Source organism: Hibiscus syriacus, unplaced genomic scaffold, assembly GCF_006381635.1.
Source record: "Hibiscus syriacus cultivar Baekdansim isolate YM2019G1 unplaced genomic scaffold, ASM638163v2 tig00110893_pilon, whole genome shotgun sequence".
Classification (NCBI taxonomy): Eukaryota; Viridiplantae; Streptophyta; class Magnoliopsida; order Malvales; family Malvaceae; genus Hibiscus; species Hibiscus syriacus.
Genome location: NW_024062901.1, coordinates 415169 through 428944, shown reverse-complemented (window position 1 = coordinate 428944; position 13776 = coordinate 415169). Strand labels below are relative to the sequence as shown.

Below are 13776 nucleotides of genomic sequence, written 5' to 3'. Positions count from 1 at the left end.
TATTTTCTCAGGATTGATTTCGTCTCAAATTGTTATTTCAGATAACAATCTCAAGATAAGAGTAAACTCATTCTATCTCTTATCCCTTCATTCCCTTTAGTTTTATAATGAAATTTATTTTATTATCATTATTATTTTTTTATAACATTCTCGGATTAATGCACAATTTTTCTAATATGAATTTGATAATCTATTGCTACCTTCCAACTAATAAAATCCAGATTATCTGATGTATTAAGCTTGCCACATCCGATTTGGACGTGCTTTTTGGTCTAAACTCTGGATTAATTTATATATTAAGCTTACCACATGACTTGAATATTTCATTGCTACAAATAGTTGTAGTTAGATTGCACACTATTGTATGTATTTGATACATGATTCGGCCGTCATTTTCATGTGATCAATTGACCTTGAAGTGTTGCTTCGAACCTTTTACAATGCAGAGAGAAGTATGGTATTTGATACAATGTTTTGATTTATACCTAATATACAATTATTAGTGATTGAAGTTGCTTTTCTCCTTGGTGTGTCTTTATGTGTTTTTCTTATGACTATGTATGTTGTCAGATGACAACGGCTATTGCAGCTGAGGATGTACGAAGGGAGGTGAAGATTTTGCGAGCCTTGACAGGACATAACAATCTAGTGAAATTCTTTGATGCATTTGAAGATCATGATAATGTCTATATAGCAATGGAGTAAGCTTGAAGCTTAAACTTTCATTCATAATATCTTATTTTAATTAATATTTTGAGTATCGTAATTGAAATTACAGGTTTTGTGAAGGAGGTGAGCTTCTGGATAGAATTCTTGCAAGGTGATTATTCTTGTAATAGATAGCTTAAATTTTGAGAATTTGTTTATTGTACTTTGAACTTATAGGTCCATTATGCTTGTAGGGGCGGAAAGTACTCGGAAGATGATGCAAAGACTGTAATGGTACAGATTCTAAATTTTGTTTCCTTTTGTCATCTTCAGGGCGTGGTGCATCGAGATCTTAAGCCAGCGGTGGAGCAAATTCTCTTTTTCCCCCTACTGAATAGTTTAATATAAACACAAAGCATAGATAGATATGTAACTGGATTTATGTTTGACGATTTCCTAAACTGAATTGAAAGGCTTTGAGGGAATGTCTTGAATTGGGAAAGTGTATGCTATTGTCGGCTTAAAGTCGTTAGGACGTTTCTCGTGCCGTATCATCATGATTGATTACTGAGTCTGTTAACAACTTGTGATCTTTTGTGTTTTTTTACTGTTGAAGGATCTAAACTTAGTATTTTTTTTTTCTGGACCAGAACTTTCTGTATACTTCTGAGGAGAACTCTATGCTTAAGGCTATAGACTTAGGATTATCGGATTTTGTCAGACCAGGTTTTTACTCTTCTTGCTCCGCTTCCTCTTGCTCAACTTTGGGGATTCTTTTAAATCTCTAGTGCTTATGGTTTTTTCAGATGAAAGACTTAATGACATTGTGGGAAGTGCATACTACGTGGCCTCTGAAGTTCTTCATAGATCTTATGGTACAGAAGCTGATGTTTGGAGCATAGGTGTGATAGCATATATTCTTTTATGTGGTAGCCGTCCATTTTGGGCTAGGACTGAGTCTGGAATTTTTCGAGCGGTCCTAAAAGCTGACCAGAACTTTATCGAAGAACCTTGGCCTTCCTTGTCATCAGAAGCTAAAGACGTTGTTAAGAGCCTTTTGAATAAGGACCCCAGGAAAAGAAAGACAGCAGCTGAGGCCCTATGTGCATGCTTGATTTTAACTCATAATATAAGGTTGCGACATCCTTCGGCTAGAGTAACAGCCTTGGTCTTTTGTTCACAGGTCATCCTTGGATCCAGAATCACAATGATGCTAAGGTTCCTCTTGATATTTTAGTTTTTAGGCTTATGAAGGCATATATGCGATCCTCAACTTTGCGGAAGGCTGCCTTAAAGACGGATATGCTAATGGGGTGAAATTCTCTTCTTGTACTTTACCTGTGCCTCTGTGTAGTACCTGGTCTCTAGACCACTATGCTCACACCATTCAACTTTGATTTTCCTTTGCTGAATTTTACTTAGCTCTCTCGGTAATTTGCAACGGAAACTAGATAATGCGTCATTTTTTTTATTAATCCCTTCCTGCAGGCATCGTCTAAGACACTGACTGCTGATGAACACTTTTACATGAGAGTGCAATTTGCATTATTTGAGCCCAACAATGGTAACATAACCTTGGAGAATGTTAAGACGGTGCGTCTCCTTCCATCATCGTGGATATATTATTAAATATGGACTTGTTTGTATTATTAAATTTTCTTGCAAACAGGCCCTGATGAAAACTGCAACAGATGCAATGAAGGATTCTCACATTCCGGATTTTCTTTTCTCGGTATGGACACAGTTCTTCTTTCGTTTAGGTAGTCATTTCTTGATTATATGGTCATCAAGAAGTAGCTCGTTAAAGTACGCGTCTTTTAATTTCCATTGCACGACAGCTTAATGCACTTCAATACAGAAGAATGGGTTTTGAGGAATTTTGTGCAGCTGCATTAAGAGTTCATCAGCTCGAGGCGCTTGATCGTTGGGAACAACATGCCCGATGTGCATACGAGCTTTTTGAGAAAGATGGAAACGGGGCTATCGTAATTGAGGAGATCGCTTCTATAAGTTTGGAATTCTTTTAGATACTAAATAATTTCTGATCCGTTGTTTGTAATCAAAATGCCGATTCCGTACTTGAAAACTATTCAGGAACTTGGTCTTGGACCCTCTATTCCAGTTCATGTTGTTCTTAATGACTGGATAAGACATATGTATGGAAAGCTAAGTTTCCTCGGTTTCGTCAAATCGTTGCGTGGTCCATCCAGTCGAGCCCCTGCAAAGGCACAATGATGTGTTGTAAGAGAATCGATGACTCTAGGCACTAACAATGGCATGTTGGTTGAATATCGAATACAATTGAACAAGATGTAGAATTGATGCAGTGTAAAACCGGATATTTGTCTCTCTTCTTAGATTGGGAGACTTAGGGCCTCAGATTATGAGGCTTCAGTTTTATGCTGATTCTTGGACAAGATATGGGACAAATTGAAAGTCAACAAAGATATCAGTACATGTAAATATGTGTGTGTAGTTGAGCTTTGCCTGAATGAGTAAAATTATATTTGTCTTGTTTGAATGTTTATTTATATTTAATTATTATTAATATATTTATCTATCGACAGCATGCTTACATGTTTGAATTCGAGTCTTTTAAAACTTAAATTTTCCTTTAAGATTTTTAAAACTTGAAATGATATTTCAAACTCAAAGCGTGGAAACATGGCATTGGCATAGCGTTTACCCAAGTGGCCATTACTTTGGTCGTCCTTGTTTAGCTACTACTCCACTCACTCATACTGTTTTTTTCTTTTTGAATTAATCATTGGTATCCGATTTATTTATCGACAAATTCAGATCGGGTATTACAGAGGCGAGGGGTGACCCTCCCAACCCAGTTTACTTTATTCGCAAACGCTATGATTTGAACTCCTAACTTTACTTAAGAGATCTAGTTTATCATCCCACTAGACCAACTGGTTGACCTTGTTTGAATCCAACATTTACCTATTTACTTTTAAAGCTACATTCACATTAGGTTGTGCAAATGGGTTGCCAATGCCCATAATAGTACTTCATCCTGCCCCATGGAATTAATGTCTTGTTTCTCTTCGCTTTCTTCGAATTTGCTTCCACTTTGAATAAAGTACACAAATAGTCTCAACTATTAAAAGTTATAAAATAGTCTCTCGATTAAAGGATGTTGTTTTGTTGAGTCTTTCACTGTTAAAGATTATAAAATGATCACTCTACTATTCATTATATTGTAAACTGTTGTTTGAGGTATGATAGTCGTTTAAGATTTTGAAATCAAATTTTACTGTTTGAGATATGATAGTCGTTTGAGATTCTGCGATTAAATTTTATCAAATCTCATACATCATATTAACATTCAACTTTGATTATTGTTAACTTTTTAACGAAAAAAAAAGATAAATTCAAAACATATTGAATAATCGGGTGAATTTTATAACTTCTAATAGTCGGTGACATTGAAATGACCATGTAACGATTTCAATTGCCCTGCTTCAACCTACAACAATTCATTAGATTATATGGTTTGTTAATTAATTAATTTACTAAACCTTTTAGCACAAAAAGTAGGTGATCGGTTGGAAATTTGAAGGCATGACCGTCCCTTTATGGGGGTTGAAACAAAGCACAACTTTAGGCTTTATAAACATCATTATTCCTCAACGTAATGATTATATCATACAACTATTAGCTGAAGCCTTTATATTTTGATCCATAGCCCTATCCATTTATTTTTAAGGTGAATACCTTAAAAAAAAAATAAGATGAAAAAATGTTATTAGTTGGATCTATAAATAATGTAGTGATCCGGATCGATCTAATAATTATTCCTCACAGACGCAATACCCCTAGAAACCTCGTGCATTCCAGGGTTGAACCCCAAACATCCGAGAAGACGCTGCTTGTATGGTAAATAGTCTTCCTCCTCATCTCCTCTGACAGGGCCCGATTCGCCGTGTAATGCAACTCATGAGCCGAAACTCGCCTCGAACTCAACCCGACACTCTCCGCAGACCGGAAGCTTAAATTGACAAGATCATCGACTTCTTTCCTAAACAAAACAGCATATTTTCTGAAAGAATCATTACTCGTTGCCCTCCCTTCCGACGCACTCCTGAACAACAAAAGATCTTTCAACTTCCATTTTCTGTTACCTTTTGAGAACGAAATAGCCGACAGGATTTTGGGATTGCTTGTGTCTTGCTCGAATGTGGTGGTGTCGCTGGATACTCTGAAAGGAGAGAGTGATCTACTCTTCTTATGAACATAGTTGTACTAGTTGGAGGTTGAAGATGATAATGATGAAGAACGAGCGGAGGATTGATTACGAGACTTCTCGATGGATGTTTCGAATGGATCGACGTCTTTCTTTCGAAAAGCTCTCGGTTTCGGAGAAGAAACAATGGTCGAGAACCCAGGCGGCGGTTTCAATAGCCGAATCTTTCCACCATCGAAGAGCTTCTCAGCTGGCAAAGAAGTTCTCTCAAACTGTCCACTAAACTCGAACTCGAAATCGAAATCTTCACCATTATCGTCATTGTTGGTCTCATATTTCTTGTCGAATCTTCCATGAAAGTCTTTTCTTTTAGGGACCGCTGCAAACGAAGAAGCGCGAGTGGGACTGGTGGGAGCACTGAAGAAGAAGCTTTGAGGACTGAAAGGAGCAGTCATGTATGGAGACGAGTATGTGTTGTCCAAGTTAAATTCCACTGCCGGCACCACCACTTCCATGGCTTCGTGAAGGGTACCAAGATTGAGGATTAAAAGCCAAGATGACGGTAGAAATGAAGGATTTTGTAGGAAGAAATTATAGAGGAAAGTGAAAGGAAGGATAGGGTGTAAAATTTTATTTTTTTTTAATCATGTATATATTTCTAAATATTAAATATAAAAATAACATTATCTCTATTATTTATCGAGATGGCAGAAAAAGGTTATATACATATTAACTTTTTATCCTTTAAATATAATTTTTAAATATATAATATTTAGCTTTTTTAAATGATGTTCTCCCTTAATATTTATGTAGATTTAATTTTATTCTTTAAATGTAATTTTTAGGTCTTGGGTCTAGAATTAACATTCAACAGTCAAACCCCCCAGAACAAGCAAGTTGAAATTCAATGGCTTTTTTTTTTGGCCCATTACCGACATTAAAAATAAATTTTAAGGTTTTAGGGCACTTTGGTTATTAATTAGAGATCTACGGTATTTATTATAGTGCAGGGAAAATTTGTCACCTCGAGCTGACGAGTTCCATGAGATATTAATTATTTATTACGGGCATATTATTTTATTTTATTTTTGGAACTCGTCACCTCTAGGTGACAAGTTGTTTTAAAATATTATTAATTTTTTCGGTAATATACTTAAAACTAAAACTGAAAAAAAAACATTGGAACTCGTCACCTCGAGGTGACAAGTTCTATTATATTATAGCCGTTGAAACTTGTCATGTTAACGTGATGAGTTACAACGATCATTTTGAGAATATTTCATCTATAAAGGAGTTGGATTAGTTGATAGAGTTATATGTGAACCAAATCATGCAGTTGTGGAAAGAATATTTTAGGATATTTTCGGAAGATCATTTTGCTTCTAATTACTCTGATAATGATGATTCAGATACAATGGAGTGGGTGAAAGAGTCAATAAAGTCGATTCTTGATTAATATAATGAGATGAAAACGAAAGAGGAGAAGAAAAAGAACGAAGACTTAAAAAAAGGACGTTACAAATTACTTAGAAGAGGAAAAGTTTTTATTTTGTTGAAAAAATGTTTTAACTATATGATTATTGATATTGATAAATTATCCAAAACGTGTACAACAGACAACATCTAAAACAATACAAATACGAAGGTTTATCGGCCCTGTCAATATTTTAGAAGATGTGGACATTTCTTCATGTTGTGGCATTTACCTCTGAAGTGGCCACAAAGCTTTAGTAAACCGTGCTCTCATTGCAGATCATCCATATCAATATGAATTCAACTAGATTCAGGATGACCCTTTAACTTCCTTCGTAATGTGGATTGGACAACCATTCCTCATAAATAGTTAGTGGCCAATATGCAGCGCTTGGGAGATATTTAAATTCACAACTATATATGTTGCACATAGTATGCAAGCTATAACAATCATCAACATATGAGTATGGGTCAACATTGACATACATACATGCAGCAACCACATGAGCATATGGGTATCTGAAGGCTTGAAATTGACCATAGTCACACCATTTTCTATTCAAATTACCAGTGTGGGTGGTAGAATTCCCACTTATTATGGTCGAACAAGTGATTGGGCAATGTAATCAGAATCGAGTCTGACGAAATTACGAAGATACATTGATGTATGTGTTTAATTTTTGTTCATTGCTTTCTCCAGATCTGGAGCTCAAGTTTTGCCTTCGTTGATCATTGCCTCCAATTGGGCAAATTTGTTTGCCCATAGGTTACCCAATCTGAAATAATTCTCCCGAACAATACTTGTCACAGGAAGATGTCTAGTCCCTTTAAGTATTGAATTGATACATTCGGCAAGACTAGTTATTATATGACTGTAACGTCGACCCTGATCGTCATATGTATGTGACCATCTTTTTTTAGGTATTTCAGCTGCAAAGTTATAAACCTCTTGTCCATATTTACTAAGATTTTCCAACCTTGCTCAAAAGTTAGGTTGAAGTAAAATATATCCTGAAAAAAGTTAGAATTAAGTATAATAATAAATGAATAACATAAAAGAAGGAAAAAAATAATAAGTTACCCATATTGATAATCTCTTTTTTGATCTTCTTATTCTTAAACCTAGTCATAGAATTTTACGTAATATGATGGATGTAATACGCCGACAATGCATGGGGAGGTGACTACCTACTTTCCGGTCTATCAATCGTGGCCAACAACCTAGGTGAATAATCAGATATCATACAAACCCTATCTTGAGTGACAACATGAGAGCATAAGTTTGATAGAAGGAAATCTCATGTTTCTTCTTACTCATTTTTAACAATGAAAATGGCAATGGGGACAATGTTTCTATCACCATCTTGTGCAACAATTATCATCAGGATATGTTTGTATACGTTGTACAAAAAAGTATCATCCACTTGAACCATTTGTTTGCAGTAACAAAAACCTTCAACGGATGACTTGAAAACCCAGAACAAGCCTCCGTAAACTCTCTTCACTGGAATAACATGTCCATCAAACGTGGTCGCATGATAAGTATAAGAGCGAACAATGGTTCCTGGGATGAAGAATTTTATTGCGTGCAACAGATGTGGAAGCTCGTTGTACGACTGATCCCAATCATCGTACAAAAGTGTCATAGCTTTCTTTTTCACCATCCACGCCTTGTAGTAAGATATAATATAACCAAATGTATTCTGAATTGATGTCATTGTCTTTGAAACTGAGATCCTTGCCATAAAATTTCAACTCATTTCTGAAAATTTTCAGTGCTAATATATCACTTCATATCAGGTACAATCTGCATTTCAACATCTATCTAATATAATACACCATGCCATAAAATTTTTAGTTCACAAACTTTTTCCCTATAAATGTGTCTGGTGAAACCTATTTTATCGGTCTAGAACAACCTCAACTTTTCAATTCTAAATCTTGAGTTTTTTGCGACCATGGAAAATATTCGTGCAATTATTTTTTTATGATTGCAAATCTTTAACCATGTGTTTCAAAAGAATATTCAACTAGACAAGTTGAAGTTCAATATTCAAAAAAAAGGGTTCAACTAGGAAACAAAAAAAGAATATCATTGTTATATTATAAAATTCCACTATCATGCACGAGGTTTCATCTAAGTGATGATATTGACCTTGCTGGTATGATTGAGACATACTTCAACTCTTCTTTGTCTAATGTCGATTTGTTTGTAGAGTTTGATGATCTTGACCTTGCTCGTACGGTTGAGGACGATGCTTCCACCTCGAACATCCCAACAACTCAAACAAATGACAAAGCAACAAACATAGATGATGGAGACCCAGAAGCAAGATTCCAATTTGTGTGTGAACGATAAGAAGAAAAAGCATGGAAAATTGAAGAACTTAATATTACTTTTGACGAGTCTATTGATTATGAAGAGTAGAACATCATAATGAATGCAACAGATGTCTATGAATTTATGATTTGATTTACTGTTTAGTGTGTGTGTAAGGTTTGTCCTATTTATGTCCTTAAGGTAATGTATTAATTGTGTTGTAATATTACTTCTTAATGTGTATTTCTCATGGTTCGTTATTTTTTCTCCATATATCAACATTACGACTTTCTTATTTAAATATAATATTAAACATAAAAACAACCAAGACAAAAACTTTGACATAAAAAAATTAATAATATTTTAGAGAAACTCGTCACCTTGACGAGTTCCCTTACACTACATTGTAGTAAATGTCGTAGATCCCTAATTAAAAATCAATGTTCCCTAAATCTCTAAATTTTATTTTTATCGGTTGTAATGGGCAAAATTGCCAAATTCAAGTCATTAATAAGGTTGTACTAGGGCTGGGCATCTTTCAAGTTCAATCCATCTCAACCTCCCACAATATTTTCTTGAAATTTTTTACATGAGCAAGAAACCTTACCAAATCGAATTTGGATTGTTTCTTCTATAGAAAAATTTCATATATGTATCCATCTTAAAATTTTATTTTTGGATCTGTCATTGAGATTAACAATATTTTGAAACTATAAATAAAGATAGATAATATATGTCATGTCAAGTTTTTTTTAGTATCAAAAACTGTTAAACAAATTCAAAATAAACCTCCAAACTACACATACATAAACATCAAATTTGTGAGATTACATGTATAACCTTTGATTTCAATTCATTCTTTTAGAAAATCACAAACACCATATGATTTTCTCTCTTTTTACAAAATCACTAACATCATAACATTTTATATTTACCAATTATATTCTTCAATATATATAAAGAAATTAGATTATTTATTCTTTTAAATGCATATAACTGAATCAAAGTTTTGTGTGATTTATATTTAAATTCATGTATAATTTTAAATTTTATAGTTAATTCTTTGTATTAATAAAAGCAGCTTTAGGATAATTAACGGGAAAGTACCAAGACTACGACTCGCAAAAATACAATCATATGATTTGCTCAAAAACATGTAAATAAAATTAATGAATAAGCTCTCCTTTCATTGTTTATGAATTTTAACAAACAAAATAACACAAAGGAAACACGCTGACACTCAAAACACAAAATTTAAAGTTGTAAATGACAAATTAATACAGTTTTAAAACTAACTCCACTGTTAAAAAAACAAAATTCTTCAACCTGAAGATCCTAAAGCAGCAAGCAAAACCCCATCCTACAAAAAATAAACTTAAAAAACTTCACCTGAAAGTTCATACTACATAGCCACTGGTGGTAATTCTCATACATTCTTTGATCGACCTGTTAAGTCCCCCATCAAGATGCACCAGGAATAGCAGTTGCAGCATGTGCTTGGATCCTGATTTGACGGCATAGCATATCCGTAACCATAACCACCATACCCTTGCCCTTGGTAATATCCTCCATTCCACTGGTTACCGGAATCACCTCTCCACTGTCAAAAACCGGTGTTGAGAAGTAACACAAATGATAGCAGACGGGTGAGCATCTCCATCTTCAGGAGACTATAACTACTCAAGCTATGATATAATATTATGTAGCCTCGGGCATATTAATGAGGAATTAGCCAAGCGATTCTATTTTTTCCTACAATATAAAGTTTGTTTTATTTCTTTTCACCGGTGATAGATGCTCGGCATTTTGCAAAGAGCAAGGCAGCAACAAATAGGCCATAAGACAGTTGCCTAGTAAGAATATCTAGATTAGCGTATATTTACCCTGTTTGTTTCCTACATTGCGACCCCAAGAAAGACGAACAGTCTGCTTGCCTATGGTTGTCCCATTCAAACTCTGGATTGCTTCCTCGGCATTCTTCCTGCAAAGTATACACATTAAATTAATATAGGCACCATGAGTAGATACCAAATTAATAATGAACCAACATGCCACGATACGGATTGTAAGAAACCTAGCACTCTGCATCACTCAAGTCAAGTCAAAAATGTGCACAGATACTTTGACGATATTATCACTAATGTATCTCTAAATACAAATCTTTAATGATAGTTACCACACTTAAACAAATGGTAAATTACAATGTGGGGAAGTTAAGTACATATAGAGAGGCACCTGTTCACAAATTGCACAAACCCACATCCTTTTCCAGGTGGTATTTTGACAGAGATGATCTCACCAAACTGTGAAAAGGGTTGTTTCAGATCATCATCAGTAACATCAGAGTCAAGTCCTCCAACGAATATCTGCAAGAAACATAATTTCATAATCAGTGGTACATATAGGGGAGAAGATAGCAACGGAGGAGGAAGGGAGGACTCACAGTAGCATTATTTGAATCATTGTCGTATTGAGAACCTTGTGCTACAGCAACATTTGATGCATGTCCACCAGACAATACCAAAGATAACAAACATAAAAATGAAAATATAATGATTCAATTAAAACTCAAATTAAGCTTTAAGATACAGACAGAATACATTCAACATGATGATAGAAGGATTAAGGAAAATTCAGGGATCTCCATGCTAAAGGAAGGACAAAATCATATACGAATCTTAAGTCAGAACCCATTAATCACCAATTTTACTAGTGAATATATCAGGATGTTGCACCAAGGTTGAAGAGAGGAAGATTTAATCCAAAGGCCACCCAAGCATATTAATCACCCTTGTGGCAGAAATCATACCTTGTGAAGAATACTGTTGCTGATATCCAGAAGCTTTCTTGGGAGTAGGAACACCGATTCTCATAGGTCTACTTAAGCAATATTCACCATTCATTTCAGTCATAGCCCTTGACCTTTCATTTTCATCACCGAACCTAACAAAACCGTAACCTTTTGAACGACCTGTATTTGAATCAATAACAACTTTTGCTCCTTTGACAGATTGAAATCTACTAGAAAAGATTTCATGCAATATTGTATCAGTTACATCTGCAGCCAAATCCCCTACAAAAATCGATAGGCCTGAACCCGTTTCAGGCCGCCTTTCACTCACACTGAATGAAGCCCAATTGAGGCGAAAAGGCTGCTCCGTATTTGGCATTAAAGAGCCATTATAGCTTTGCAAGGCCTTTTCTGCTGCTTCTCGTGTGTGAAACTCCACGAATCCATATCCTTCAGATTGACCAGTTTGCTTATTGCGTATAATCTTGACAGAAGAAACCTGGATTTTGAAAGGCCAAATGTCAGAAACAAGGCACTTTTACTTACAGGAGCCTGTCTTATGGATAAGATAGACATCAACATAAGATACACAATGAGCAGCTAATCTTCAAAAGAAATAAAACCAATACAATCTTTTGTAGATTTCAAGATTCAAAAGAACAGTAAAATATACAAAATCTTGTTATCGTCATCTCAATGCTTCTTTTCTGAAACTTATTTAAGTAATATTAATACAAGCAAAGAAATGAAGAAAGCTTTCTACAAGATCACAGTACAAGAGCTATTCTCATAATAAATAGTTCCAATATGAGTTGAGCACTTCCTTCAAATGCTGTCCCTAACTTTTCCACGTAATCATCTCCTTGACCTTTGAATCAAAATCAAGAGGATTCTATTTCCAGTGTTTATGAAAGAGTTATCTACATCAAAATGGCTGTCCCTTGTTCCCATATGTAATGGGGTAAGGGGAGGTAAGATAGTAGGCTGCCCACAACACTAGGTTGAGAGCAGCTTCCATAGGAGACCTCCAAATTATGAAATGCCCTCCACAGGACTCGATCCCACGACCTCAAGGTTAAGAAACCTTGTGCTCTACCAACTGAGCTGGGCAAAATCGATTGCCATATGGTCAACCTCCAACCCCGCCCCAACCCTCTTTCCAAATTAACACCCAAACTAGCATAAACAAAGATAAGACCAACTTATATTTTCTTATATCTTGTGTATGAATGAAACAACAAATTGTCTACAATTCACTTTAATAATCAATTATGGCGCATTGTTCTCTATCCTAACAATGATAAGACCAACTTAATTATAGGAAACAAGCTCTTAACTACAACCCATTTCATAAATCATCTTTGATCAATCAAACAACCATCACTTTCTCTAATCTAGCATAAACCTTGAACCTTAAGTGCACTAAAACCCCAGGAAACAAGAGTAACAAAAGGATTCCATAAACCACCAAAGAGATCTAAAAGTAAATTCACATATAACAAAAAATCCATCCATAATTTCATGATATATATTACTGTTATCGTTCTTAGCTTTACCTCTCCGGTTTGAGAAAAGCAGCCATGTAGATAAGTCTCGTCCATCCAATCAGCAAGGTCACCAACCCAGATCGTTTTAACCTCATCCAAGTTAGACCCTTGTTGTTGCTGCTTCTGCGAGTAGCTTTGCTGATGGTACGGGCGCTTACCTTGCTGCTGCTGCTGCTGATATTGTTGGTACTGGAAATGAGGATTGTTGTAAGCCATATAATGGTGAGGGTACATCATCATCTGCTGCTGCATCATTACCATCGCAGCCGCCGTCGGGTACTGCATGGGGCCCATCCACTGGGCCGCCGCCCACTGCGACCGTTGTTGTTGCGGCGGCGGCGTCTGCTGCTGCTGCTGCTGTTGTTGTTCTTGTTTTGAGTTCAGATCAGTACCGCTGGTTGACTGCATCTTGATGTATAGATAGATAAGACGACCTGATCTAATACTTTGGACCTTCTCTCTCTTTTCACCGTTAAGAGGCGAACGAACGAGAGAAAAGAATAACAAGAGGAAGAAAGAGGGAAAACAGTTGTCTGAAGAAACGTAAGTTTATAAATGGAGGCGGTGGATCTGAGCCTATAGGGTGAGTGAGGGCCTCGGTTACCACTTGCAAATTGCAATTATAAAATTGATATTTTCATATTTATAAACTTCACCATTTTTAATAAAGTAATGAATTTCAAGGTTTAATAAAGTCAACTTCGGAGTAATTGATTTTTTTTAGTTTCATAATTAAATCTAATATCACGAGTTAATCAAATATAAATTTTATTGAAAAATATGAAATTATTTATATTCTAAATTA

General features: G+C 35.3%; 1 protein-coding gene and 2 pseudogenes across 1 annotated transcript; 1 reads left to right on the top strand and 2 right to left on the bottom strand.

Annotated features, from left to right (window-relative positions):
• The first annotated feature begins 570 nt into the window (after positions 1–570).
• LOC120145740 lies at positions 571–3016 on the top strand (annotated as a pseudogene).
• Positions 3017–4884: 1868 nt separating this feature from the next.
• On the bottom strand, positions 4885–5448 carry LOC120145251. The gene has a single exon (XM_039159138.1). It carries the CDS (start codon positions 5353–5355, stop codon positions 4900–4902), a length of 456 nt encoding a protein of 151 aa, XP_039015069.1. The 5' UTR covers positions 5356–5448; the 3' UTR covers positions 4885–4899.
• A 4400-nt stretch (positions 5449–9848) lies between these two features.
• Positions 9849–13485, bottom strand: LOC120145725 (annotated as a pseudogene).
• Positions 13486–13776: the final 291 nt, after the last annotated feature.